Source organism: Semicossyphus pulcher, unplaced genomic scaffold, assembly GCF_022749685.1.
Source record: "Semicossyphus pulcher isolate SPU_LCO1_2020_fin unplaced genomic scaffold, fSemPul1.0.p SCAF_25, whole genome shotgun sequence".
In the NCBI taxonomy this organism is placed as follows: domain Eukaryota; kingdom Metazoa; phylum Chordata; class Actinopteri; order Labriformes; family Labridae; genus Semicossyphus; species Semicossyphus pulcher.
Genome location: NW_027211699.1, coordinates 209,613 through 231,221, shown reverse-complemented (window position 1 = coordinate 231,221; position 21,609 = coordinate 209,613). Strand labels below are relative to the sequence as shown.

General features: G+C 44.9%; 1 protein-coding gene across 1 annotated transcript in view; it reads right to left on the bottom strand.

The window, feature by feature from the left end:
* znf385c (zinc finger protein 385C) overlaps nucleotides 1-21,609 on the bottom strand; it is a 51,465-nt gene that overhangs the window by 4,689 nt on the left and 25,167 nt on the right. The window contains exons 2-8 of the mRNA XM_069676258.1: nucleotides 19,932-20,074; nucleotides 13,270-13,380; nucleotides 8,574-8,787; nucleotides 2,768-3,145; nucleotides 2,476-2,663; nucleotides 1,169-1,267; nucleotides 559-648 (exon numbers count right to left, since the gene is read on the bottom strand). Coding sequence (XP_069532359.1) covers nucleotides 559-648; nucleotides 1,169-1,267; nucleotides 2,476-2,663; nucleotides 2,768-3,145; nucleotides 8,574-8,787; nucleotides 13,270-13,380; nucleotides 19,932-20,074 — 1,223 coding nt within the window. The remainder of the gene's footprint in view (nucleotides 1-558; nucleotides 649-1,168; nucleotides 1,268-2,475; nucleotides 2,664-2,767; nucleotides 3,146-8,573; nucleotides 8,788-13,269; nucleotides 13,381-19,931; nucleotides 20,075-21,609) is intronic.

The following is a 21,609-nucleotide window of genomic DNA, read 5'->3' as shown; positions in this document are numbered from 1 at the left end:
GTAAGAAGAAGCTGGTCAGAGGCACAAATATTTAGCAAAATACAAAACACTTCGTCCTTGAATTTGTGAACAAAGCGCGACGCCAAATTAAGCAAAATTGGACTGAAATCTAAAAGTCCTTATAAGAAGCTTTAAGCTCTATGATCGGATGTCTCTTGCTGAGTCTACCTCGGGAGTCATTGTTACTGCCCCCCCTCAAATATTTACGTCTGCAGCCTCATATTTTTGTTTTTTAATGGGAGCGTTACATGCCCAACAAAGCTGCTCCAATTGTAAGTGATCTAAGTGTTATAACTGAATGAAAAAAAAAATGAATGTGATATCTTCTGCCAGAAACAACAGGTACCAGAAATCTCTCCTCCCACATCACAACTCTATTGACATCGCCCACAGAGCGTAAAACGAGTAGCACCTCTTTTTAAAGAAAAAAAAGAAACAAAAACAGAAAAATCAATCATTAGTTCATTTCCCCTGCTCGGTCCCCTGCCCGCGTGGCCAGGCCTAAAGTTCAGCCATCTCTTAAATCCAACCCCAGACTCGGCCTCTCCTGCCACTGACCTGCGAGGAGAGGGAGGTGAGATTGTACTGGCTGAATGCTTTCTTCATGGCAGACACAGCCACGCCTGCATAGCCACTCCATCTCACGTTCTGTATAGGAAGGAGGAGGAGGAGGAGGAGGAGGAGGAGTGTGGGGAGAGGGAGAGATGGGGAGGTGTGTATATGACAGGAGCAGAGAAGTGATTAATCTGGAGTGCTGATTCAGGCTGCTGTTGTCAGAGCTGGTCAGGGGAGGGAGAAGGACTATTTTAGACCTGTCTCAGGGGGAGGGGACTCACTGAGTACAACAGTGTGCTTAACCTCTATGACAGTGCAGGCACACAGGAGCAAGACACAGAAGCCCCTGAGCGCCGTGTAACAAGATCTCTGAGTGTGTTGTAACAGTGTGTCTGTTGGGGCTGGGGTCAAATCAGTTAACTGTAACAGAAACTGCTTAAACATGCATTAGTTTACAAGCTCGACTGGATTTATTCCAACATGTGTGCAGCATGTTCAAGCGTATTTGCTGTAAGAGAAAAGCAATTATGACTTGTTTGTCCCCCTCGAGTGTGTGTGCATGCAGGCACATTTGCAGTGTTTTGTTTGTCTGTGTCTTCATGCTGAGACTTACCGCTAAGCTGGAGCTCGGCTGGCTCTTGCTGTGGGGGGTAAATTTGGGTTTGGGTGGTTTTCCGGCCAGCCTATCCTTGTGCCTTCTGCTATTCATGTGCTGCCGAGACCAGCAGAGAAACCATCAGAGAGCTAACAAGCATCTGTTGTACCACAGAGGAACAACTTCAAATGCTATATTCTGAATAAATAATGGGTACATATCGAGTATGAGTGAAGTGCACAGAAATTACATCACATTACTTTCTACCGCTGCTGCACTGTCTATTTCTGCGGCTGCAGCCCTAACAGGCTTATGTCCTCCTGGGAACGGGGATGTTTGTATAAGACCGGTGGAGTGCGTCTAAAGCTGAAGCAGCCCGGGTGCTCGCACATCCCAGCATATCCTGCATCATTTCCACACTCCACTCCAGCGTATGCAAAGCCTCCAAGACAATCCCTTCACTCAGATGTAGCATTTAATGAACATCAAAGGGGGGAGAAATTACTTCCCCAACCTGGTTTGATGCCAATGTAACCAGAAAATTAAATACGGGAGGCATTAGCAGCTTGGAATAATGAGCGGTAAATACATGCCTGCCTCACTGAAGAGCTTTGCGGTTAGTTACAGCATCAGATAATATCCGTCTAATGCGGAAAAATAGCTGCAGCTTAGATTTACAGCTTTCATGTGGCTGTAAATTAAACAGCTGCTTTGATTAAAGCCATCAACAACCAAGGTGAGGTCAAAACGGTCTTTAGGATTAAGTGAGGTCTTTAAATTTCCATCATTTATATTCATCGTTTCAATACACATCGTTTGCGATCGCTTTTATGATTGCAACATTAGAGGTCAGTGCGCTCCGAGTTCAATGTGTAACATCAGTCTCTTGATGTGGATGCTAATTGCTAACTATGTTTTCTGATTAATTCTTTTGCCACATCATCCGTCTGCGGAGGCGAGGTAATTACATGCAGCATTTTCTCCAGTGCTTGATGTGATTGGGCAAGAGTGCGTTTCCCTGCAGAGTCTCCAGTACTTCTATTATTTCCCTTTGAACAAAATCCTATCAGGTTAGCAGCTCTCACTTAGAATGCCTTGACAAATCTGCAGGACTTCAAGCTCCCACTTGCCGCCTAATCTTTCAATTCATACAGCTCAGGATGTCTTTTGCGGTGCTAAAAGTTCAATAAGTTTAAAATGTAATAAGTTCAGTCTGTTGCTACTGTTTCACATACACTGTTTGTCAGAAAACAGCTTTCATAGGCCCATATGGTCGACTAAAACTGCAGTATAATCTGAACATTCATACTTATTTTGATCCTTACCTGGCTAAGCTGGGTCTCGGAGTTCACAAAAATCTCACACACTTCACACTGAAAGTTCTTGCTGGGCACCCCGACGCTGCCTTTGCTGGCCAGCCGCTTGCTCTTGCAGCCAGCTCGAGCTGCAACCACTTTCCCTCTGCGTCGAGGCTGAACGCTGTGACCCTCCAGCATCAGTTTGTGCTTTGTACCTGAAGGATACAGTACAGCATTTGCATTAATAATATTACAAGCTTTAATTTGCTTCTCATATTACCAAAATTTAGTTTTCAAGCCTTTAAAAAAAGCCTTATACCGCTGTTGTGTGCTTCCAGTTGGGAGACGGAGTTGACCGTGACTTTACAGACAGGACAGTGGAGGTGGGCCTTGCTCTTCTTCGGGTCCTTGTCCTCGTCTGAGCGCGACTCCCCGTTTGTGCTGGATGAGTCTGCGTGGCTGCCTGACTCAGGGGTCTGTTCCGCAGTTTCTGAGGCCTCGGCTGCCTCCGGGGCTTCAGGGGAGCTGGTGTCTGAGGCCGTCTCTGAGAGCTGGGAGGAAGGTGAAATCTGAGGAGGGGACATGGTGACCAGCTCCACAGAGGAGACCTCGGACACTGGCGTCAGCATGACGGAGCTCCTGGGACTCTTCTCCAGCTTTGCCTCCAGGTTGGCCGTTTCTGGATCGGACTGAAGACCTGAATAAAAAAGTACATAAAGGATAACATCAGGAAACTTTGGTTCAGTGAAAAGTTAATAACTGATCTGAAACAAATTGTAGCATGGTACAACATATCATCACCTTTTTTCTTTGATATAGGGAGCCTGTTTGCAAATAGTTTCTAAGTTACACATTCATCCATTTAGTAGCAGCATTATCATTCATTTGGAGTGGTATGTCTGTCTACATGCTAAATGTAAGCCCAATATACCCTCCCTTTAAGCTCAGTTTTTGGTCTCCACCAACTCCTGTGGAAGATATCTGACTCTTGAGCTGATAAATGCTGCACTTTGCTCACTAGCTTTATGCTAACTGTGTCGTTCTGCTGGGCACAATGAGTTTTTAAAGCCTTATGGTTGAAAATAACTGCCATCAACAACTTGATACATAGTTATAGTAAGAATATGGAATAAAGCTACTTTAAAATCACTGAACACTTATTAAAGACAGCTGCAATGTATTGCTAATAATGAGTGAAAACAAGTCTATAATTTCCTCCACCAAAAGAGAAGAAATCCCATTCCTGACTTCTTGAATGCTACAGTCATGATGCTAACGTTAAGCTAGCTCCAAACCGCAGGTTGAAAGGGCTGCTTGTAACACCATTAAGTCATGATTTTTATTACCATTTTTGTTGAGTAATTAGCAGTAGTGCAGGCCTTGTTGCTTTTTTCAATTTGTAAACACAAGTTGACTACATTTTTTCATAGCAACAAAGTGGCTCAGACCATGTAGCGCTTAACTAGCAAAACACATTTTAGATTAGCTTACATTTCTGAGTGCAAATATAACGTCAACTAAATTAATCTCCAAATAACATTTTGCTCTTTTAATAAGATATTAAAGCCAACATTAAGAGTGAAGTATCAGCACAGCGGAACAGCACAGATTAGACCTGGTTTAGGCAGGTAAATGCCATCAGCCTCCTCCCTCCCTCCTTTCTCCTCCTCTCTCCCTTTTCCTTCACTATTCAAATATCAAGTGAACCCAGAGTCTCAGTCAATATAAACAAACCAATCGACTGCCAGACCCCGCCGATAAGTCACTAGAGTTCCATTACATCTCCCCTTCACCTCATTGCCCCCCCGAGGGAGTCACACACACTTCACCCCAGAGCACTGTGCGCTACGCTCGCTGAATATCTCCATTTCATTGAGTGCACACACACACACACACACACACACACTTAACCCTCCACAATGCAACCGTGCTCCATTGATTTTTCCCTTTAACATCTCAGAGTAAATTCATCATTGGAGATAAGGGTCTTCCTCTTTCATTCCCCGCCAAAGTAAAAGAACCCATATAGCACCAAGATTAGACAGTCGCCTCGCTGTAATGAGAGTGACCCCAGAGGGATTTGAGCTCCCCTGTAGGGGACCTGGGGTGGGTATGATCTGGAGCTTATGTGAAAGACACAGCCACCTGAGAGGCCTCTGGAGGGGACTGATACTGATCAAGGATTTAGCAGGAACCTTACAGAGGAACACGGAGCCGGAAAATACAAAGACTTAGATCATGATGGATCTCAGTCAGCAATGAATCATTTCAGCTTACCCTGCTGAGGTTAAGGTTTCTTTATTTTTTAAAAAGCCTACTCTTAAACAGCCAAGAAATTACACCTGTGAATTTTAAATTAATTTGAAAAAGTGTTGAGATGATTGGCTCATTGGTTACTTTCCCTGGCACAAATGGGCTTTAATAGGTACTGGATTCTCAGATGTGCTACATTTCTCGTTCTGATATTTTTGTGAATTTATTTTACTCTTTCAACTCAGAGAAATGTTTTATGTGTCGCATTTGAGGCATTTTACACACCAGTTTTCCTCTTCCCTGATGGGAAGCTGCGAAAAGAGCTGTTTTTTGCTGCACACTGAGGTCAAACATCCTGTGAAACTGATAAAAATTCAGATAAACACAAGTCTCTGCTGCTCTCTTCTCTCAAAAATTGCTTTCTGTCTGCTTTTTTAGTTGTCCCATTTGCTCTGCGACCATCCACATGATGAGAGAAAACTGCCACCAGCATTGGCAAACTGTCAGACCAAAGGCCAGCATATTGGCAGCAGCAGCGCCAAAAGCAGGGCCTCTGTTGAGTAGAACCACCGAGCAGCAGATTATGGATATTTGGATCAATGTTATGCTGGCAGTCATCAGTTTTCTGTAACATGAAAAGAATTTAATCCACATTTTAACACTCCAATTAAATCCGACAGGCTTTAAGAGTGTAAACACATCACGAGAGAACTCAATTCAGCAGATTGATCTGCTGTGAACTCTATCCACAGCCAAAGTAAATGAATATAGGGCTCATTATGCACACACACACACACACACACACACAGAGCTCCCAGTTTAGCAGGCGAGCGTGATCCAAAGGCAGCCTCAGAACGTAAACAGCTTCCCTGGGGAAAAGTCCTTGCTTTAAATCATCATTACAGCCGTGACAGACAGAGTCCCCGCGTAGAAGGTTTCAGCAACAGAGTCAATCAAAGCTGAGGGTGATTGATGCTTGTCACGACTGATGCAGGCCCTCTGTCTCTGAGCTCCGGCCCGCAGCTCTCTCATTTACTCGCTGTGTGCTCTCTCCCTCCGTCGGTCTGCGACAGGGTATATAACCATCGATTAGTCCCTTCATACAATTGAAACAGTTTCCTCTGCTCTTCCCTATTCCCTTCTTGCATTTATGAATTGTTGTAGCATCCTTAATGATAGAAGACCTGCAAAAAGATTGCAATGTTGAAAATATACCACTATATAACTTTATAACTTTTTGTAAGAGGCAATAAAGTATGGCAACATGGGACAAGGTGTGGGACCTTCCCATTGGTGTGGAGGTGGTGTTGCAAAAGGTCCTGTAATAATACTGATATTAAATGTTTCTAAGTGTTCTCAGGGCCGGCTCTAACCTTTTTGCATCCATACTTTATCTACTTGGTTTCCCGATAACGAGTCATTTACGGTTGAGATCTTGACTTATTATTCTTGTTATGTTGGGAAATCAGGGCTGTTTTTCCCATTATAACAGAAAAATGTATCCAATTATCTCGAGAGCTTGTTTTCTCGTCATAACGGGATCATTTTCTGGCGATCTAAAACACAAAACAACAGGCTGGTCACTGTGATATTAGAGACCACGACATGTCATGCTGCCATTGCAAGCACTCAGTGGTGTCCTCAGGAGAGGGGCCCTCATGGGATGCCTAGTTGACCCTAGTTGCCCCTGTTGTTGTTTCGCATAACAACTTCCTGCGCACTAGTGCCCCATGGCATACAACTGGTGCCCTTTTTATTTACTTTTTGCCCCTGACCCTCAAACAGCCTGAGTAAGCCACTGCAAACACTAATGAGGTAAGTTAAACCTGTTTCTATGTTCGTTTTGTGCTTCGTTATGTGCTTCGTTATGATCATCTGGCGGTGGTGTGGCGTTGTAATCTCGAGATGACCAAATAAATAAGCCGAGATCTCGAGAAAACAACCGGAAATGACTCGTTATGACGGGAAAACAGAGAGAATAAAATGTATGGATGCATGTCTGCTTAGGGCTTCAATAAACAACAGCTTTTTTGGGGGGATTGACCCTGGCCTCCTTTTGTTATTTATACACAAGCTCTATTTTGATGCTATATAATGCACTAGCTAAACAACAGAACCTAATTGAATCATGGTGGCATCGCTACAAATACTCTTTAATACTTGTGACTGATCATTTGATCTTGTGTATCTTAGACGTGCACTCTGACCTGCAGCCCGTCACAGTGAAAAGCCGGTATTAGAACGTTAGCGACCTCCTGTGTCTACACGTGCATTAGCAGCCAATGTGTCTGACCTTGTTGGTTTAGACTGTTTATTCAGAGCCAGACAGAGTGCTTAGAGGAAGAGCCAGCAGATGTGTTATTGGTTCCTGATGGCAGACAATGTGGACATTACCCCGAGACAGCTTCATGGCAGACATAACTCATCTCACAGAGTGTTCATTTGGAGTGCTATTCCATTCAGGTCGGCATTGTGGCGCATGCCAGCGCTGGCTCGCTTTGCTGCATTTCAATTTCACATTAGGCCAATCACACAATTGGGCTTATTAAAGACTGTTCCTTCTCACAAAACTGCCTTGGAACTGTACAATATTCACAGCATAAAAAGCAGCTCTGACTTATCTGCTTTCTCTCTCCAGTGACCCCCCCCTCCCTTTCATTCCTCCCTCTCTCTTTCTGTCCCCTTCATTCATTTCATCTTATCTTGCATTTTCCCCTCATCATCTCGTTTCGTCTCCGCGGCTGCTTCCCTCTTTCGGCGCTCCCTTTGCAACTTTGGAATATTAAAATGAGATTTGATGAGAGCGTTATCAGGCTCCCAGTCTTTTGTCCACTTTCTCCTCTCCGAAGGGGACTTTTAGTGCTCGAGGCAGAATGTGTGTGTGTGTATCCATGTGCATAAGCATGTCTAAATGTGGGGGGGTGAAAGTACAAGCTGTTTCCCTCTTCTCTCAGTACCTTCATATCTCTCTTCTGATTTTCCATCTAGCATCAAAATGCATTTTGAAATTCCGCTCAGATAGTGATCTTCTGCAGGAGCGGGGGAAGTGGAGGGGAAGATGAAGTAGAATAGAGAGAGGGAAAAGTGCTCCACCTCCCGCTCCTCCACTCCCATCACCTCGGATGGATAAATGAAAAGTGTGGACCCAGACGAGTGCAACATGAGAAGGTAATGGGCTTGCTGTGCAGTCACAACGCCATCAGAGCAATTCACGCTCTCCGAGCTAACGCCGCTGTGTGGAAGAGTCAACATTCATTCTCTGCTGAGAGAAAACCAATGCACTCCTTTCTTTCTTAAAAAGTTAAAATATCTATATTTAACCCACCCATGTGAAAACATTTGAACTCTCTGTAAAAGAAGATGCCTTTGATTTCTCACAGGTTTATTTTCTACTTGACAGCCCCTCGAATGAAAACTCTCACCACTATTTTGCTCCCTCTCAACTCAGATGGCAAGATGTGTCGTTCTTTTCATGCTGCACAAATACACCAATTCTGGCTCCTCAGCTACCCTATGTATCTAACAGAGACGGATGGGAGGGAGCAGGAGGGAGGGAAGGGGAGTCAAGCAGTGGAAATTAAGAGGCGAAGGGGGTAAAAACGACCCCAGCGAGGCTACGATCGATCTAAGCTAGCCCCTTTACTTTAACATTTCTTGCTCGAGGACGGCCCACAATCCCACAGCTTCTTAGCCCTCCATCCATCACCAGGCAAAGGGACAGAGGCCAGGTCAGAGAGGATATAGCGGGATAGCAGGGGTTGAAGTTGCTGAGGTGAAGAGAAGATGCAATCTCAAAGTGTAACACAAGGATGGAAAAGAAGAAGGGAGATTTAGAGGGAGAAAAGCATTATAGTGCAATCATGTTTAGGTACCTGTTGCATCCGCTAAGCTCGTATCCATTAGCGCGGGAAGTGTTGCCTCGGCTGTGGACGTCTTGCTCCGCTCCCGATCTCGTTCCCTGTCTCGCTCTCTCTCCCTCCCCGCGGACGAGGCCTCCCCGGTTCGTCGCTGCCTGTTCTTCTGGGCCTCCATGGCTTTGAGCTTGCGGGCGTGCTTGTGGCCCTTGTAGTGCGCCTCCGCTTGGTTCTGCAGGAAAATAAGAGGAAACCAGGTTTGGGGAGGGAGAAGCAGACAGGAGTGTGATTTTATGCATTATCTGCTGGAGAGAGAACGGAGCCCACGCACATTAAATGTTAAAAATTCATGCCTGTTCGCTCTCTTGCAGGCATACACAGCCAGAAAAGAGGAGTCTGTTTCCACCTGATAACAGCGATGGCACATTGGGAGGCCAGAGGTATAATTGCATGTGTAATATGCAACAAGAGAGCGGATCCCATCTCCACAACTACCCTATTAATGTGCGCTACGAGAGTCAGCCTGTGCAAGTCCTGGACACGTGACAATCGTACTAATGTCACACACACGAACACAAATCAGACCAAAAACACACACAGATCTCTCTCCGGGTGGTGGATCACGATTTACCTTCACATTCTCATCATTCTCACGGCCTCATTCAATCCCAGAACAAAGCCGCTGTTGTCAGAGCAAGCGTGGATACATAAGAATAGCAGAGGAATCAATACAGAGATCACTCATTAAAAGCTAGAACAACCTCCGGGGATCAGCGCTCATCAGCGCCTGGCCTGGATAGGACGTATTTATAGAGGGAAGGAGCAGAACAAGAGCCCAGACACCTGATAGAAACACATTATAACACGACTGATTCAGTACAACCGGCTCGATATCGGATAAATGTGGAGTTATGCTCCAAATTAAATCCAAAAACTTAAACGTCCCCAGGAGGGAACTAAGTAATGTGGACTTTCTTACCCTCAATATTTAAGAGATAGATGGATTAAGGATGAAAGGATTAAGTATAAAAAAGCATTTCTTCCCTGAATGGTGTATGTTTTGACACGCGAAGCAAGGTAAGGCTCTCATCCAGTTTTACTTCCTCAGGAAATAAGTGACGCTAATCCTCAGACACCAAACACGCTGAGCGGAGAGGACAGACTTTACTTTGAAGTCCTAAGTGAGGAGTAATGAATACACGCAGTGACTTGCGAACACTAAAGACTTGGAGCTCTCTGATCACCTGAGCATCAACAATACATTAAGTCCTATAAGCAATAAACAAGATTACTGCACATAAGGTTACAGACACACACACACACCACCAGCCTCATGTGTTAGATCTGTGTAAACACCAGCACTCTGGGGATGAAGCTAAACATGCACACTTCACATTAGCGAGCCTAATGGTGTGATATAGTAGACGGCTATAAATAATGCGGCTGTCAAAGCGTCCGCTGAAACAACTCAGAGACTTCAGCGCATCGTGTGACTGATCTGCTGTGAAAAGGCTTCAGAGATTAGCGTGATGTGACAAATTCAGCCAGCGCCTTCTCCTGCACCCGTCTCCACGTCCAGCTGAGTCTCAGCGGAGGCGGAGGGACAAGGTGTGAAATGAGCTTTGGTTTTCACATCGGCGGCTCGGCCAGCAGGATGCAGAACACTTTCTAAAAGGAGCCTCGGCCATCCGGTGATTAAGCAATGCTACAGCTAAAAGAAAACACTGGACTATATCTAGACTCGGACATATGTTAGGTGGGCGGGGAACATCTCCCAGAATCCTCTCGCCCTGTAATAACTCGCCTGTAGCCAAAAATAACAAAGACATAAAAATAAACCGCCTGTTGGTTTGCTTAATTTAACATTTGCTGAGCTGCATGGAATTGAACACTTTCCCCCTTTAGTCACTAAATATGTTGGATGGTGAACAATGTTGCTTTTAGCAGATTTATCAAACACAGAGGTTTCCGTGGTATGTTCCTGCACTCTGCTATAAATATATATGTACTATAATTATGTTTGATTATGCTATGACAATGTAAAAGCTGAAATATGAAGAGGAAAAACAGTTCACCATTAACGAGGCATCTATGAGCTCTATTAAACTTAATGAGAAACAACGTTCAAACTACTTTCTTAAAAAGCCACTGACAGAAAAAACACTCCTCCCATCTCCTCGACAGGTAATTAAAATAAACAACAAAAACAAGAATAAAACAGAAATGTCACATTTACATGCAAAACACTGGAAAAGTAACATTGCTTTAATTAACTTTGTTTCCTTTCTTGGATTCATTTAACAGCAGAAAAGGCCCGAGGGTAAGAAGGCTGCACAGAGATGCAGTTGGACAACCGAAGTGTGCTCGGGCTGCTTACGTGATCCTCTTTTGTGACATCAAAGGAAAAGTTCACATATGAAGTAAGCATAAAGCTACCACCAGCAGTTGGGTTGGTTAGCTTGGATTAGCTTAGGTTAGCGCAAAGACTGTTAACAGGGAAGACAGCGCGCCTGGTCCAAAGCTAACAAAACCCGCCTACTGCATCCTCTTATACCCCTTTCCCACCAAACTTAGCGTGTTGATACGGGTTTTTCAGACCCGGGAAGACCCACTAGTAAATGCAGATTGTCTCTTTTCCCATTGCCAGTGAAGTATACTCCCTTTCCTGCTGCGTCACTGTCTGACGTCACAAACACACTGGAAACAGGGGCGAACAACACACTTCCCCTCGGATCAGGAGAAGCTCTCTCACCTCGCTGTTTTGGCAGTGCTGCTGCATCTTGCACGATACAAAGAACAAATTTGCTGTTGTAAGTTCAATTCTTCTTTACTTAAGCAACAGCGGCAGGAACTTTAATGCGCGACACCATCACCATCACGCATTAAAGTGGGGTGGAGATTAGTGTGTCGACACGGGTTTTGTGTTCCCATCAATGCCCATCGGCGCCGAGGCGATAATTACCCGGGTCTACTGCAGAGTCATTTGACCCGGGTCTAAATGCCGATTGTATGCTTTCCCACTAAGCAAATAGCCGGGTGTTAGCGTGTTTTTTGACCAGTGGGAAGGCAGCTTTAATCTCATGAATGACCACATTTTATCTTGTCACTTAACCTGTATAAAGAAAAGTGACACGCTATGGTTTTAAGGGGGGTTATGCGCTTGGCCAGGTGCCGTTACATCCTGGACTCTCCACTAGTTGCATGGCAACCTTATCTTTAATGTGCAGTTGGGAATATTTAGTTACCTTTGGACGGAGCCAGGCTAGCTGTTTCCCCCCTTTTTAAGCCTTCATGCTAAGCTAAGCTTATGCAACATTATAATGGTATTGATTTTCTCATCCAATTTTTGAAGGAAGCGAAGAGTTCCTCGCAACATGTCCTCAGGGTACACATGTGATGTCAGAGCTGCTCTTTTGCACCTGTAACCCCCTACAGTGATGTCACAGTGTACCAACCCTCCCCTGAGTGCACCTTTGCATCACTGCAGGGAGGTGAAAAGTTGAACCGCGGGAGGTCGGCAAAAACAAGATTTGCTGTTAAGTTACTCTTTGCGGTAATTTTGTGCTAAAGTGAGCAGCAGATGAAGCTTGCATATTTCCCCTTTGAGTGTTATGTAAAAGGATAACTGGGTTTAATATCTGAGCAAACTGTGAGGAGGGTGCATGGAAGTGTTAGGAAAGTATTCATGCTCTCAGAGAGACAGATAAAGCTACAGTCAGACCTGACACTCCTCTTTAAGTCGCTGTGCGGAGGCAGGGAATGGGATTTGCTCTAGTGTGTGAAGAGCACGTCTGAGCCTCCGCTCCCCGCTCCGCTCCCCGTCTCCTGTGCCTCAGCGCTTCTTTGAAGATGAAGTCCAAAAAAAAGTGTGTGTGTGAGCGTGTGTGTGTTTATTATACGGTGCCCGGATGAGAGATGTCTTAAGGCTTTCTGGACTATTATCTATTTGTTTATGTGAATATGCATGAAATGTCAAGCGATGTTCTCTTGAGTGTCTGTTTGGATGTGTGTGTACGTGTGTGCATATTTGAAAGAGTACAGCTGTGTGTGTGTGTGTGTGTGTGTGTGTGTGTGTGTGTGTGTGTGTGTGTGTGAGTGTGTGAGTGTGTGCGCTAGAGGTGGCAGGGAGGGGAGAAATGGAACGAGGAGTCGAGAATGCCGCTTCCTGCTGTGGCTGCTGATTGTTTCTGCTCTTTGCTGATAAACGCCAGCTCTCCCTGCTGTCTAATCCCTCCAACACAACAACACACAGACACACACGTACAGATTTCACACAGAGGGAAACCAAACTAACTTTTCAGTCTGCTTTACTACTTAAAAAAAGACTAACTTTATAGTTAAGGTACATACATTTGTAAAAAGTGATCGACTTTTTGTTCTTTTCTTGTTCGCACACAAACACGCATTAGCTTAGTCACCCATTCACAAACTCCAACCTACACAGCTGCACGTACTCATACATTATACACAAACACAAAGAGTCAGTGGGGATGATAAGAGCCGAGGTAATTTAGGAACAATCATACTTTGAAAAACAACATTACAGAAGAGAGCAGCAGCACAAAACAAAGAGATGCTGTTCTCTGAGGCTACTCTCCCTCTTTAAAATGGATTGCTGTAAATAACACAGTCTGGCATGAAGTCTATTTCTCCTCTTTTATTGTCCCTCAAACTCTCCGTCTCTCTCATAAAACCCCGCAAGAACATTTCTTACCGTGGAGTTAAAGCGCAGGTGGCAAATGTTGCAGGAGATGATCTGTTTCTTCTTGAGGGGCTGAGGGACACCGAACGTGTGGTTGATCACTGCCTTCTGGACTGGGTCCATCTGAGGGACGGAAAAGACAACATGTAATTCAGTAAGACTTTAATTTAAATGAAATTTATGTATGTTTTGATTTCGGTCCCTTAAGAATGACTGTTAAAGGTGAAAGTTGGCTAACTCAGACTATTACAGTCTAAAGGAACAGCCCTGCATTAAATCCTGCCTAACAAAAGTTAAAGGGGGGTATTATGCCAATTTCAAGCTTCATATTTTAACTCTGTGATACCTGTGGAGTAGCTTAGCATAACTTACACTGGTGCTCTGTGCAGGCCCTCATACAGCCTCTGCCTGAAACGACTCAGTCTGCTCTGTCCCTTTTAGAAACCCCGCCCCTACAAGCCCGCTTTCTTCTGATTGGCCAGCTCTCCAAAGCCTGCTGAGGCTGCACTTTGTGATGTCACAAGGTGCAGCGTGTAGACAAAACTGTGCGAAACCTGGCGTTCACAGCAGCCTCAATATACTTTTACCTACAGATTTCAAATTTCACACACCTGTAGGTACACCTGTACAATCGAATGCAATTCAATACACCAGCACTGCCATGGATTCTGCTTTTATGAAGTTTAGTTTTTGTTGACTTTTGTTTTGTTGAGAGTCGGAAGCGTGTAAATTCAATGATGTTTATTACTGAGGGCATAGTTAAAGGTGGTGCTATACTGAACTAAATTATATTGAGATGTGTCTAATTTTATGTCCTCCCTATTTACATACAAACACCAATTCCAAAAAAGTTGGGACTTTGTGTAAAATGTGAATAAAAGCAGAATACAGTGATTTGCAAATCCTTGAATAGAGCACAAAGACAAAGATATTTAATATTCAAACTGATAAACTTTGTTTATTTGGAAATATACACACATTCTGAATTTGATGCCTGCAACACGTTTCAAAAAAGTCAGGACAGGAGCAAGAAAAGGCTTGGAAAGTTGTGGAATGCTCAAAAAACACCTGGAACATTCCACAGGTAAGCAGATTAATTGCTAACAGGTGAAGGTACCATTTGCAAATCATTGTATTCTGTTTTTATTCACGTTTTACACAACTTTTTTTATAATTGGGGTTTGTACATGAGGGGGCCAGAGTATTAGAAACACCTCTGAATATAATGCAGCTCAGTACAGCACCTCTAGGACTGCTTAGAAAAAGGCCTGCACATTACAGGCAACATAAAAGCAAATCTCATGGCTGAGCTGATGTATTGGATTACATTAGATTTTTCAGGTGTACCTAATGGAGTGAGTGTATGTCTTAAAATGTGAGACAGCATAATACCCCCTCTTTAAAATGACATGTTGAAAGTGTTTCGGAGAGATGTTAGTTCAGCTTATGATCGGTTTGGAGGCTGCAGATTGTGGCGCTGCCAAAATCTGAATCTGTCCAAACAGAGGGCATGAAGCGTGCAATCTGCATACCAGCTAAATATGGTGCTTGTGTTGCCAGGGCACCGTCACCTGCAAAACTAGGCTCATTGCAATGCTTTAAACAAAAGATGGCTGCTTTAAAACTACTTTGCAGCAGAACAAAGACATAAGAAAAACAAATTCTTCTTCAGGCTTTTAGAAAACTGTAGAGTCGATGAATCAAGGTGGTTGGATGCATCACAAAAACAAAATGCAAGGGTGGAACTGAAAAGGTTAGGCGCACAAAAGGAGTCAGAATCACAGCCGAAAATATGCTCATGCAGCCGAGATCAAAGTCAAACAGTGATGCACAAACAGTGAGTCAAAATAAGGGGTGAAACATTTCAGTCCCACAAAGTGGCACAGGAATAATCAATAAGCCATCAGTTCATTAAGCAGCGAGGAAAATACAACATTAGAGATAGTATTTCAGCACTTAACTCAGAGAAACATCCTTGTCCAGTAAAGTATTTAAAAAGGAATAAAAACAGAGTGATACATGCTGCTGAAAGATGATCTAAGAGCTTCCACATATCTTTGTGGTAACACTTCACATCGCCACATGCACTCCACAAAGAGACGGCCTTGCTTCTAACACTCACGTTCTTTCATGACACATGAGAAAACATTACACGTACACTCATTCTGAATGTGTCCAACACTTTTTTCTATCTGACAAACATTTGCTGTTTTCCATTCAAATTTCAAGGTGAAGCTTCCAAACATGCAAACCTGCTCGTGGGTTTTACTCACTCACGTTTTACTCCGAACGTTACGATGATGAAACTGGTCAATCATCAATGTTCTGCACAGAAACACGTGCCTTTGTGCTCCTTTGTGTTATTAGTAAAAGCTGAATTATTCGTCTTTCTGTGTCAGTTTGCTCTTAATTTCCGACACATTCGAGACAGGACCGATTCTGCTGTTGCGGAGTCTTTTTGCTGTACGTGACTGATCACTGTTTAGAGATCATAATTAAGATGTCTGTCTCTTTCACTCTTAATGCACTGCAGGCTAAACTAATCATTAGGGCGGCCCTGTCTCACAGAATATATTAATGGGACAACTTCCCCACCCTCTCCACACCACCAGTAACCTTTTAACTCAACATCGAGATGTCAAAATCGATGATGTATCGAGAGAGCATGACGCGCAGAGATTTTTCATCCATAAAGAACGCAGCACCTTCTGGAAGTTAAAGGAGCATTCAGAACAGCAGGATGCCGATGATCTCTGCTGCGTTAATATGCCGTGACTGTCGCTGGCATTATCTTGTAATCAGTAGAGCTGGATTTATGCTTCAGTGTTAAAAAGGTTTTGCTGCACCTCGGGCTGTCACGGTTCTGAATTTTTCTAACTGCGGTGAAACTTTATCGCCCCCTTGCGTTTGGCGGTTAGTGTGTTGGTGTGTGTTGTTTATTTAACTACAGTGCGTCCCCGAGACAGTTAAACATCATCGACATGAGTGAACACAGCATGAGCGGTGGAAACACGAGTTAAGTTCATATCCTGATTTGTTGAAATGAAATCCGTGGTGAGACAGCCAGGTTTCTTTGGCTGATTGACAGGCAGATCGGTGCAGCATCAGCAGTTATGCGGGCGTTGTACCGGGACCGCTGTGGTGAAGAGGGAGCTGAGCCTGAAGCCTAAAGCTTTTGGTTTACCAGTCGATCTACGTTCCATCCCTCACCTATGGAGGAACTGGAACACATTGCTGGGGAGAGGGACGCCTGGGTCACCTTGCTTAGCCTGCTGGTCATGTGGTTACCGTGACAGCCCTAGCTGCACCTCATGTGGTGTGTAAGCTAAACAAAAATGTTACGTAGGTGTGCATAAGTTCCTCATGGTTGTATAGATTCTTAAGAGTGAAGAAACACTGATCATGAAAGACTCCCTGGTCTTCTCCTCTTTAGTAACCTACATCTAGCAAAGAAACGGGCTGATTGTGCAGCCATAGTCCTCTATCGAGTACTGAGACACGGCAAAATGACTGTATAAGTAACCTTGGAGTAACGCCAGCTCTGTAAGTGGCTGTGTACCCCACCATCGCTCTGTATCAAACACTGCGGGGAGTATAGCTGAAGCAGCCTGATCGTGTGCAATAAATGCATCTGGTGAAATCAGTGGGTGCAATCAAAAGCTATGTTTCTCTAAACCAACTGTACTGCCTTGTTGTTTAAAGCCTCGCTGCAGCTTGTATTTTATGCAGTTAGACTTTATTGTAATCTCAGAAAATGTGTCTGTCTAATACATTATGAGTCATTGCAGCCCACAGGGAAGTGTTTGAGCCGATTGTCTTGGGCCGATTAATTCCGTTTTAACTGTCTGTGAAAAGACTGCAGAGTCCCAGAACGGCGTGCTATAAACAGCAGAGTGAAAGCGGAGGCTTCATTAGAAGGTCTGCGTTCTATGATGACAGCTGAATTCATCGCGCACATCCATCGGCACGGGATCACATAACAATCACCTTGGATCCTTCCCCAGGCTGGCACGGGGCCTGGCCGGGTCCGGGGAAGACACAAGCCTGAACATCAGATCCATCCTCACACAAAGAGCCGCTACTTCTGCAAGAGTGGAAACCTTTTACTATAGATTCCTCAAGGCCAGGTGTGAGAGCGAATACAAACATACCTAACAGTGAAACCTCCACACTGAAGGTGTACCTCTCCCTCCGGACTATCTTTGCCTTTGTTGCTTTATTTCAGCCTCCTCTACATGACTCAAAACCACCTCAGGGACCAACTGACTTTTCCCTTCACCGGCCGAAGCCTGACCATGAAACCGAGCTCTCCCACTCCTGTCCACCTCTGCGGGGCAGGCTGCACACAGCTATTTGTTTTAGCGACTGAAGAATGTGCCCATTGTCCATCCGCAGTCATCCTGAACCTGCTGCTATAAATGCGTCTTTTGTCCGAGCCCGCTGTCCTCCCCCACCGCGCTGGTGCAGACAGAAGTTATCCTGCGCCGGAGCGGCTGTGTCCGTGATGGGGTTTCAAGGTAGGCAGAGAGAAGGAGACACACATAAATGAGGAGAAGGGGAGGAGGGGGGAGGATGTAAGAAGGGGACACCAGGGGAACCGGAGGATATTTAGTTTTGGAGACAGGTGCATTCATCTTCCCCCCCCTCCCTCCTGCACACGCCTGGGACAACATGTGCCTTATCAGAGCTAAGAGAACCCGGGGCTCCCCGTTGAATGGACTTTGTGATTAATGCCACAGCTGCACCGTCAGACTGTGTGTTATGGAGGCTAATCATCTCCTCCCGGGACTGAAGCGACACTGATTTGATGTTATTTCCACGGTTATCATAATTTCTGCATTCTGGTTGTGGTAGATTCCACTTCCTACTGCGAGTTGTTTTCTATTTAACAAAGGCTGACTGAATATCATTGCAACTCTGTAAATATGATTTCCTGTGCACCAGCTTACTCAGTCATTAATAATCCACGGCTTTTTTCTTCTTCTGACATGACTACTGAAGCCGTACGCCCAAAACTAAAACACTGCTTTAAACTGTGAAATATGTTTCTGTGGTTTCCGTAAATTATTTTCTATCAGGTGCCATAAATGCTCGAGCCACAGACGTGGGTTTGAGGAATAGAAAAAGCAATTTCCCATCTGAAACATAAGCAAAACGCTGACCAGAGACCTGCCCTGCTGCCTACCACTAATATAAATACACGAGGGTGTCAGAGGAATGACTGTTTCCAGCACACTCAACCCCTCCATACGTGGGTATAGGAGACGCCACCACCCGAAGCAGTGGGTGGCAGAGCAAACGAACAAACTGCACTTTTCACATCGCAGGTTGAAGACCCCCCACTTGTACGTATACATATCATACAGCGCTCGTTTATGTCTCATCCACCCCCTCACACATGTCCTCCAGTGTAACAAGCAACCAGCCAGACGTCTGTGTGGCCCCACTCCCCCTCTCTCTCTCCCTCTCATCCTACTTTTATCCGCTTGGTTTGAAAAAGGTGTAAAGTGCGTGCTGGATAGAAAGCGCTGGCTTATGTTTCATTTACACACCACAGAACTGGAGATGGTTTCACAGTGTGCACACACACACACACACACACACACACAGAATGTAAAACTAGGATCAAAGACGGCTGAAGTGCTTGCACACATACACACACACCCACACAACACGACAATGGGTGTAGTGCTGGTAGGTAAAGGATCAAAGAAACAGGCTTTTAATTCCAGGCACTGAGGCAAGGTAAGCATACAGAGCCAAGGGGGGAGAAATACCTGACAGGTTGGTGCTGACGTTTGAGACAAATTAATAAGGGTGTCATCTGCAAAGGTGCTGATTCTGAGGTGGCATCAGCCAATCTGAGAGGTGCAGCACTGCTTGAATTAAGATTAGCAGGCCAAATGTAAGGTAAGGCCTCTACTGAAAGGAGCAATCCACTGTCAGTCAAAGCTGGTGTTCTCTGTAATTGACAGAAGCAATAACACTTGAAATTGGCGCCATAGCTGTGGAGAAAGTTGTACAAACAGCTCGTGGTTTCGCCCGTTCTACATTCCTACAACACCCAGCGTGCATTGCGCCCCTTCCTCTGGAAGGAACGGCCCAGCGAGAGACGCTGGAGTGAAATACTACCGCTTACATTGCAGGCAATGGCTCAGAGCGGTACCAAAACACGACGAGAATATACCGGTGGATCGTCTAACAGATCTTCAGGTCTGCAGTCTACATTTCAAACCTGACGTTTTTGAATGAGACATGACATCGGAGGCGGGCGTCCTAGATTGAGGGAGTGTAGTCTAGCAAGCTCCCTGGCCTCCGCAAGATGACACGTTTTACTTAGTCTAGGTCCCATTAGAGAAGCACATTTCGTCCTCCAAAGGCACAGAGCCAAATTTAATTTCTTGCTGCCATAATGGCATGATAGGTCTGAGGTTGAAAATCGGCGAACTGGCCCTTTAAAGCTAAGGTAAAGACAAGACAAACTGTAAAATGACATTTTGTTCTAGAGCTTAAAAAAAGGTTCCAAAGAGTGAACAGAATATTTCTCTGCTTTGATATGACTCATCTCTTCACATGATATTTCTAATGGATCTAATAAGGCACTGTACTAGTTACAGGCTACCTCAGCTCTGCTAGAGACATCTATTGTTGTTGAAATTGCTTGTTGCACTCACCGTGTTAAAGTTGGGGAAGAGGCTGAGCGGAGACGACCCATTAAGTCTGAAGGGCAGGAGGTGTTTGAGGTTGAGCTGAGGCTGCAGAGGCCGTCCTGGGACAGGGAGGGAAGCCAGGAGGGGGCTGCCCTGGGCCGACGTACCTGGACGACACAAAGAGATAGATGTTACAAGTCAGGAAACGACAGGAAGTGTTCACATGAGGGGATCATTTCTGTCCCAGCGTGATTGTAGGAGTAAAACTGCACTTATGGTTTCCAGGAGGTCAGGCGCTCGCTCAGAGGAGGCCTGACTTTGATTTATGTGTTACCTGAGGCAGAGTTACACCTCCACCACACCGTACACTCAAATGTGTGTGCAGCATTTAGATTACGAGTCTGTGCTTCTATCTGGGACATTACTGTGTTTGTAAGTGCGTGTTTCTGTGTTTATGCACACAATAGAAGGTGAGCATGTGCGTTTGGGGGATGGGCAGTTCTGCAGGAGACTGAATACTCCCATCACCCCAATTGCCCGCGCTGATCCCCCAAGGACATGCACCTGCCCTCATGTACATACACACACACACATACAAAGAAACACATCATTTAATTACTGATTTATTGGCTGGGAGAAGGTGCCAGTGCGAGGGGAAGATGGGAGATATCGGATTTCAAATGGACCAGGGATGAAGAGATTTCTAATTTTCCGCCTGGCTGCGTTTCAGTGGACCGGTGTGCTCACCGGTGCGCAGGCACTTATCCCAGCACCAGGATCAATCATCGGTGTCAGCTGCAGGTCACCGTGGCCACCACAGAGTCTGCCTATCATGGCAACACATTCCTACTCTGTGGAGCGATTATATTTCTGCGTGAAAACAGACACCAAAGACTGCTGAACAAAAGCTATAACCGACCTTGTAGTAACAAAAGCATTTAGAAATAGAAAATATTGTTCATAAAACAGCTTCCTCTGAAGGTGGATGATGAATACAAGATTCCAGAGACGGAGGACGGGATACAAAAAGAGCAGAAAAAATGATGTTGAAATGTTGAAAATCAGATAACCAGTTGCGTACACATCGGGTTCTGTAGCTTAAATAAAGACAAAGGACTTGAAAGAACTACATTTTCCTCCTGTCAGTGCAAGATTCAATCCAGCTCCAAACATGGAAACAGTCTCAAAATGTTTGACTGGTGTTTGAATGGTGTAAACAAACACACACACCAGCTCCACTGTTTACATAGACGGCGTTTCGCCTCTGTGCCTCCGATGCCGGCTCAGAGGCGGAACGACTTCGCCCCACCGTTGCGCCTCTGTGCGTTCTACAAAGAAGACGGAACGTAACGGAGGCGTAATAATCCCGCCTTGATCTGGCAGTGTAAAAAGCCCTTATGTGTCAGCCCTGTGATAGACAGGCGATCAGTCCAGGGTGTATCCCGCCTCTCGCCCAATGACAGCTGGGATAGGCTCCAGCCCCCCCGCGACCTTGAACAGGCTAAGCGGTATAGAAAATGGATGGATGGACTTGATACCTTTGATTTTCTATTAATCATAAGCTTAATTAATTTAAAAATGCACACAGTGGTCGTGGTTAAAAAAAGCCAACTTTAATTATTGTAAGTTTGCAACAGAACACAAACTCTCTACAGCATGAACACCGATTATTCACCAATCCACTATCTCAGCTCACACTCCT